Below are 7,555 nucleotides of genomic sequence, written 5' to 3'. Positions count from 1 at the left end.
TGAATATTATTCCCTTGCATTTTTTAACTCTTTCATATAGTTTAATGGCATTTTTAAATTTACATGATATCTCTCTTCATGCTCATATTCTACCAGGAAATGATTTTGTAGTACATAGACTAATTCCTCAAAGACTCTGCTTTAATGTTTACCACTACCTGAGAAGTAATGAAAGTAGCCTATAATTAAACAAATCGAAGGAATGATAATGTATCAACTCCTTCTGCAAATGCCTTTCTCTACAAGGCTCAAAAATGTACTCTAATAACTGGTCTATTGTCTCGGCAAACAAACATAGAATTATTTGGAACTCACCCATTTTTTATTTGTAATCTCCATCTTTGGCTGACGGCATCCTTTGTCAGTTCAGTCTGCTTTTGTAGAGTTATCAGTCAGAGGGGGTGGAGCAGGCAGGTTTGTTCACCACGGAATTCGTTACACATTGGAAAGCTTATGCTTCAAGTATTAATCACTCAAAATGTTGGTACCACCGAACAAATGATAACCAATGTGCCCTTCCAATTGCAATATACATACAGGGCAACTTAATAATTCAAAAATTTCTAAGTGATGTAGTTGTAGAGATCAAGCAGCATATACAGTTTGAGGATTACATTGAGAATGCTCATGAGAAAATGAGGTATGTTTGTAAATATGTCCCTTGTCTCCCCCTGAAGTCTTGCTCAGTGTGCCTTTGCTTTAATTTTATTTCTTGTGTTCTCATTTTCTGTTCTAATACAGATATATACTGTCCTACATTCAATTTTTGACTGAAACGTTCATTGTTTATTTGTCATTGATTGCCAGTTCTTCTGAATTTCCCAACATGAAGATTCTTTCTGTAAAAATCAACAGGTATTTATTAATTTTAAAAAATAATTTTAATGAGCATCTGTTCTGCTCCCTAGTGGCATGAAAATGCTTCTTTAAAAAAAATCATTCAAATACAAGAGACTAGAAAGGAATTCCCGTGGCTCGATGGCAGATTGTGGCTAAAGAACTACCAGGCAAAAGCCTCCGTTGAGTAGGGCTTGCGTCACAACCCGTTTTCCTGTTGAAGTCCTCACTGCAGTAAATCCCTACTGGATAGACCCCATGGTCCTCACTGCAGTACAACCCTACTGCACAGACCCCATGGTCCTCACTGCAGTACATCCCTACTGGAAACACCCCATGGTTCTCACTGCAGTACATCCCTACTGCATAGACCCCATGGTCCTCACTGCAGTAAATTCCTACTGGAAACACCCCATGGTCCTCACTGCAGTAAATCCCTACTGCATAGACCCCATGGTCCTCACTGCAGTAAATCCCTACTGGAAACACCCCATGGTTCTCACTGCAGTACAACCCTACTGGATAGACCCCATGGTCCTCACTGCAGTAAATCCCTACTGCATAGACCCCATGGTCCTCACTGCAGTAAATCCCTACTGGAAACACCCCATGGTTCTCACTGCAGTACATCCCTACTGCACAGACCCCATGGTCCTCACTGCAGTACATCCCCACTGCATAGACCCTATGGTCCTCACTGCAGTACATCCCTACTGCATAGACCCCATGGTCCTCACTGCAGTACATCCCTACTGGATAGACCCCATGGTCCTCACTGCAGTACATCCCCACTGCATAGACCCCATGGTTCTCACTGCAGTACAACCCTACTGGATAGACCCCATGGTCCTCACTGCAGTACAACCCTACTGCACAGACCCCATGGTTCTCACTGCAGTACATCCCTACTGGATAGACCCCATGGTCCTCACTGCAGTACATCTCTACTGCATAGACTTCATGGTTCTCAAGCTGCTGTGAAAGCCAGCAGAGAAGAAAAAAATATGCCTCTATCTCACTTGTAGAAACTGCAAGCAAGAACAACTGGTCTGTCAAGATATGCCCACCCGTGGAAGAGTAGCATAACTATTACAGGAGTAACCAACTATTTTCTGATTAGATCTAAGCCCTGGTTCATAAGGTAGTAATTGTGTTCCGTCCTATTAACTGGGCCCAAGCCCATGCCTCTTAGATCATCGTTTCTATGGAGGGCCTAATAATATTATTCTGCTAAATTGACAAAATAATAAACTGACCCCCTAAATTCTTACCTTTGTACCCACAGATTAGTACATCTCTTAACTTTCATTAGAGAAGTATCCCCTTATAACATATGTCAATAAATACAGATCTATCCCCTCAAAGACTGCAGAGTTCTCAGCCATACATGAGATATTCGTACCACACTGGTCTACTGAAGACTCAGGGATCTTTGTGGAAGAGCACACCAAAAGCTCCTAGGAGCCAGCAGTGGTTGGTAACTCCAAGAAACACTGTTTCCAATACACAATAGAGCAGTTTCACATGAGACTTCCAGGTGGTTGTGGTGACAGCATGCCCAAAGCCTCCATGAAAGCCAGGTTGACAAAAAAATTAGCATAGAGGGGAGAAGGCAGATAGTAATGGCATCACTAGTTGTGAACCTGTTGGCATTTGACAGTCTCTGGGAGATGGAGAGTCACCTTTCTATAATGATGTGACCCAGGTAGAGGTGACCCAGGGCAAGCCCCACTACCAAAACTAGCAGACCTACACGAGCTAGGCTCAAGGATGAAAGACAAAAATAAAAAAGAAATAACCTTACAGTTGGTTGGAAAGGGATGGGAGGATGGAAAAGGTCGTTCTGGGAGGAGTCGGGAGGAAGAATATGTTCAAAATATGTTTTATAAAATTCTCCCCCAAATTAATAAAAATAATGTCAAAAGGTTAATAGTACAAAAGAGGTAATAAAACATTCTTTGTATTAGCCTATACGAGTCACTCAGAATCTACAGAAATTTTGATTTTCCAATCTCTTACCATAGTCAGTGGACTAGGCTGCTAAGAAATCAGAGATAACACTCAGATTTGGCATGCACAACTTAAAGTTTATTGAAACTTTTAAATCAGGAAGGGAGGACAACAAAAAGTCAGGCAGAGGACATCTCACCAAAACTCCTAAGACTCAATGCTCCAGGTTAGACAAACGGCACCTCTGCCCTTCACAGTGCCCAACAATACATGTGCTCTACACGATGTTGCCCTCCCTGGATATCCAGGGCCACTAGAGAGATCTAGAGCCCAGTCCCTCCTTGATATTCCTTTACCACCCCTAACTATCCCAAGGAGAGAAGTCGGTAAGCTAGAATTCATAAGCAATAACATGATTACCTCAGCTGACTTTGTCCTTGCATGGCCAGCATGGCAAGGCATGGCAGAAATGCAGAAATATGTTCCCTTCCTTAGAACAACAGTTTTCTATTCTGCAAGAGAGGAAGCTAGTGACCATCTAGCCAGATCCTACTCAAATTTCCTAGCCTTAGTCCTTTTCCATTGTCCCCCGCCATGGTAAAAAGTCTCAGAATGAGAGAACTTCTAGAAAGAAAATAGTGGGAACTGCTGAAGCCCTATCTTTACATGATCAGCGCAAGACTGTCAGCACATGGAAAGCAGCATAGATTAGAAGAGAAGTGGATCTATCTAAGCCATGTGCTTTGAGATGTCATGTCAGCATCTTAAACATGTCCTATTTCAGTAAGGATATTGATCTAACTTGAGGACCAAGAGTTCACACCACCACAGAATAATCATATTCAATTTCAACTTCATGTTCTATGGTAGTATTAGCCATCTCTGTAGTAGGTGTAGGTGGGGAGGGAGTTGAGTCTGGGGTAGTTATAGTAGTCGAAGACGGAGTGGTCTCAGGTCCAGGTGCAGGTGATGAAGTCAGAGATGGTGTCGATGCAGTGGTGCAGGAATCCTGACTGGACCCTCCATCCGTGCGAATGATGATGGTGGTATTGGTGGGGTTGCCAAAGCGGCCAAAATAAAAGGCCAGAGCTGTAATGGCTGTGGCAACTAGACAAGCCAACAGACACATTACGAATATTTTCCAGAGTGAACATGAGTTTTCTTTAACCTGAAAAGACAAGAGTGATTATTTCTGCAATTATAAAATAGTAATAGGTAACATATTTCATCTAGTATAAGATCAATGTACTTCATTATTCTAAAGACTGTTATGAAACCATAAATTTCCTGACACACATACAAACACACACACACACACACCATATACAATCTTGTGAGGAAAACAAAATCCTTCAATGATTACTTTGTATTACATCAATAAGTTTTCATATTTAATAACTAACCTTAGAAATCATCATAATATTATCAGGTACAGAGCTCTAATTAGTAGTGATGTGACCTGTATACAAATAAGGGCACTGAGCTAATTGTCTTTGGAAGGTGGAAACTTGCAGAGACCTTGTTTATTTTTGCTCCTTGTTCATTGTGTTTAATATTTCACATTCAATATTAATATCTGTAATTAAAATTACTTATTAAATATATTTTATGTGTCAGGCATAAATACAAGGAATCTTACTGAAATATATAAACGGGCAAAGTGAAATGGTTTTGACCTATGGAATCTTAAAGACACACTCTAGTGCTCTTACTGTGTAGGAGACCTTATGTCCCCGGAACCTCATAAAAGTGCCAGAGAAAGACTTGACTGTCCTGTTTCCTGTTATTCAAAGGAACAGTAGGTGCATCTAACCACCTCCCCTCCGACCTTACCGAATGCAGCTCACAAGTCACATGGTGGGATCTACAGCCACATTGTGCTCCCTCAGTTGAACAGTACGGATTTCTTAATAACTATACAGAGACAAGTAAATAAATAATCAGGTAGATAGCAAGTCTTAAACTTTATGAAAGAGGAAAGTTTATGTGATCTGGGGAACATAAATATACATAAAACAAACAGTATAATATGAGTGTAGCATGGCACAAAGGAAGAACTGAGTAAATTCTATGGGTATCATAATGGTTTAGTGCTATAACGCATATATGTTTGCATTTCACACCAAATGATCAAAGAAGGAAAATACGTTGATCATATCAATAGATGCCCCAGTAGCACTGAACAGTGTAAGCATCCTGCCCTGACAAAAGGAGGCAAGCAAAATGACTCTACACGGACTAAAATTGAAAAAAAAAATCATTTCTATATGTGACAGGAAATGTTTACTTCAGCACAATGACCCATATATTTTAACAGTGAAATATGAGGGCCCTCTCCTTACAGGAAGGAGAAGGGGATCATATTTTCCTGAAGGTTCTAGTCAGTACATACGGATAAAGAAAAAGTAAAAACAAAGTTGCCAACATTTGAAGGATGGCTTATTATTAGAATCTTGAGTAATCAATCATATAATCTATTCAAATAACAACTTAATAAGTCATTGATTGTAAATGTATAAAGAAATATACCTAAGAGTCCTTGCTTTTTTTTTGTGGTGGGTGTGTGTGTCTCACTATCCACAGTAGTAACCAAGCACAGCAATGTGGGGGAGTTCGTACAAAGAAAACATAAGTCCTTATTGGGGAACAAAAGACAACTTCAGTGTGTCCTCTTACAAAAAGTTTCAGTAGTTATAGCCTATCAGTCCATGAATTATAATTAATATTATATTAGTATACATAATAATATATAAGTGTAATTAATATATTTGATAAAATTATAATTTTTAAAGAAAATATTTTGGCTATTTGATAATTATTCCATGTGATAAACAAGCTAGGAGGATTAGATTAAATTAAATTCAAAGAAAAAACACCAGTGATATAGATAGAATTATGAGTTTTTTAAATGATTTTTTCAGCTTCCCAATATAAACATGCATAATTGCTTTAAACAAGACTCCCTTGTCTCAAGTTTAAGCATCTCAAGAGGGGTCAGGTTAACTGTCAGTGCTAAAAATAGGATAAAATTTTATCCCTTCTTCTGTTCATTCTTCCTTTCTTCATATCTTCTTTCCTTCCTTCTTTCCTTTCATCCCTCCCTTCCTCCTTCCTTTTGTTCTTTCTTCCTTTCATTCCTTTTTGTTTTTGTCATCATGAAAGCTTATCTCATTGTTTCCTTGGCCTAACTAAATACTTTACACAATGCACTAAATTGCATCAAAATTTCTGCTATAGTGAGCAAACACTATAAATCATATTCAGCAGCACATGGGAACCTAACCAAACTCTCTACTATATGAGGCTGAAGCAGTGGTGTCATTCAGCATTCCTGGAATCTGGGAGAATATACACTAAGCTTATGATAGTCTAGTTTTGAAAACTAAACTGCTCTCCTGTGCAACGTCAATTTACAACACAATTTTCTAGAATATTCTAACTTTGCTGTTATTTTGTATATAAACTCTAGTTGATAAAAGTCATTTTCTTGTGTCAGGGACATAGATGTTTATAAAAGTAGTTTGTCTTTTATAAAGAAGCATATGTTAGAAAAGGAATTCAGCTTCTTACTCTGAATAGCTAGCTACATGTACTGACAAACACTTCAATTTCCTCATTTGTAAAATGAAGGCATTAGTTTGAGTATGGAATGAGACCATTTAGATTTGTTTTCATGGGTCTAAGAAAAGGCTGATTTGCACATTAGTGGAGTAATATATTTTCAACAAAGTTCCCCCCTCCATGAGACATTTCCTTTCATTGTTACTTTTATTAGAAATAGACCACATTTAGGGGGGACAATCAACAATAAATAATTTCAAAGGACTAATCTGTGTAGAAATAAAAATCATGCTGCAATTTTTCCTATAAAGATGACCCTTCAAATCATCTTTTGTTTTTGCTTTTTTTTCTTTTTTTTTATTTTCCATCCTGGCACATCATCGTAAGTTTTGATATAAAGACTAAAATACAGTTACCAAGCCTAATTTCCAGATTATCAAGAATATAAAAACACAGTCTGGCACACTGAACAAATCCATGATAATTGCAACCAGATTCACTCTGCCATGGCAAACATAGAGTTAAAAAGTCCCTGCGAGATTGAATATTGAAACCAAAAATCTTAGACAGGAGAGTGATGAAGAGTTTTCTGCAGGACTCACCTGTTCCCCTGAATTTTGCTCAACGTTCAGGGTGTACTGCTGCTGCTTTCTACCCATTCTGGGGTGGTGATCTCAGATGCAACTCCAACGAACTCTGTGCCCGCTGTGTGGATTAGAAGGCAGAAATGCTAAACCTCTGCTAAATTAATAACTGTGCCTTTAGCCAACGTGAAGTCTGTGAACTAATAGTTATCTTCCAGGAAAAAATGATAAAGGCTATCACACAATTAGATAAAGAAAAATAGAGCCACTGGCTGCTCTTTAAAGTACCATGGAGGCAAGGTTCTCTTATATATGAATGATGTTAGACTGCTGGGAATATATAGGCTCTTGCCCCGTTGATTTCATGCAATTTCTCACAGTTTAGGAATCCTGTGAGGCTTCTGAAGAGGCCACAAAGCCACTCCCTGATTATTCATGTTGAGGAATCCTATACCTAAGCAAACAGAAGGATTAGGGTGTTGACTAACTTCAAAGTCTCCAGTGATAAGACGTGTTAAGATTTCAGGTTTAAAATAAACTTAAGTTTCACAGTAAATACAACTGTCTTTATTTTTTACATAGGAACGATCTTACATTGGTAACGGGTGCGTTCCCCTCATGAA

At 38.7% G+C, this 7,555-nt stretch overlaps 1 protein-coding gene across 1 annotated transcript; it reads right to left on the bottom strand.

Moving 5' to 3' along the window:
• Positions 1-3,604: 3,604 nt before the first annotated feature.
• LOC121438774 (dynactin associated protein) lies at positions 3,605-7,007 on the bottom strand. The gene is made up of 3 exons (XM_041639189.1): positions 6,951-7,007; positions 4,621-4,701; positions 3,605-3,955 (listed from the first exon to the last, which is right to left on the bottom strand). Exons 1-3 carry the CDS (start codon positions 7,005-7,007, stop codon positions 3,605-3,607), a joined length of 489 nt encoding a protein of 162 aa, XP_041495123.1.
• Between the last annotated feature and the right edge of the window lie 548 nt (positions 7,008-7,555).

This window comes from Microtus oregoni, unplaced genomic scaffold (assembly GCF_018167655.1).
Source record: "Microtus oregoni isolate MIOR12 unplaced genomic scaffold, Mior012 000057F_ref0000458, whole genome shotgun sequence".
NCBI classification, from domain to species: Eukaryota; Metazoa; Chordata; class Mammalia; order Rodentia; family Cricetidae; genus Microtus; species Microtus oregoni.
This window is presented reverse-complemented; position numbering and strand designations above follow the sequence as displayed.

What these genes read in the sequence shown, in the direction of transcription:
- LOC121438774 (XM_041639189.1), bottom strand. Translation starts at nt 7,007, where the DNA reads ATGGGTAGAAAGCAGCAGCAGTACACCCTGAACGTTGAGCAAAATTCA. An exon ending in AGCAAAATTCAGGGGAACAG is followed by an intron (nt 4,702 to 6,950) that starts GTGAGTCCTGCA and finishes GTCTCTGTATAG; the next exon opens with TTATTAAGAAATCCGTACTG. An exon ending in TGACTTGTGAGCTGCATTCG is followed by an intron (nt 3,956 to 4,620) that starts GTAAGGTCGGAG and finishes TTGTCTTTTCAG; the next exon opens with GTTAAAGAAAACTCATGTTC.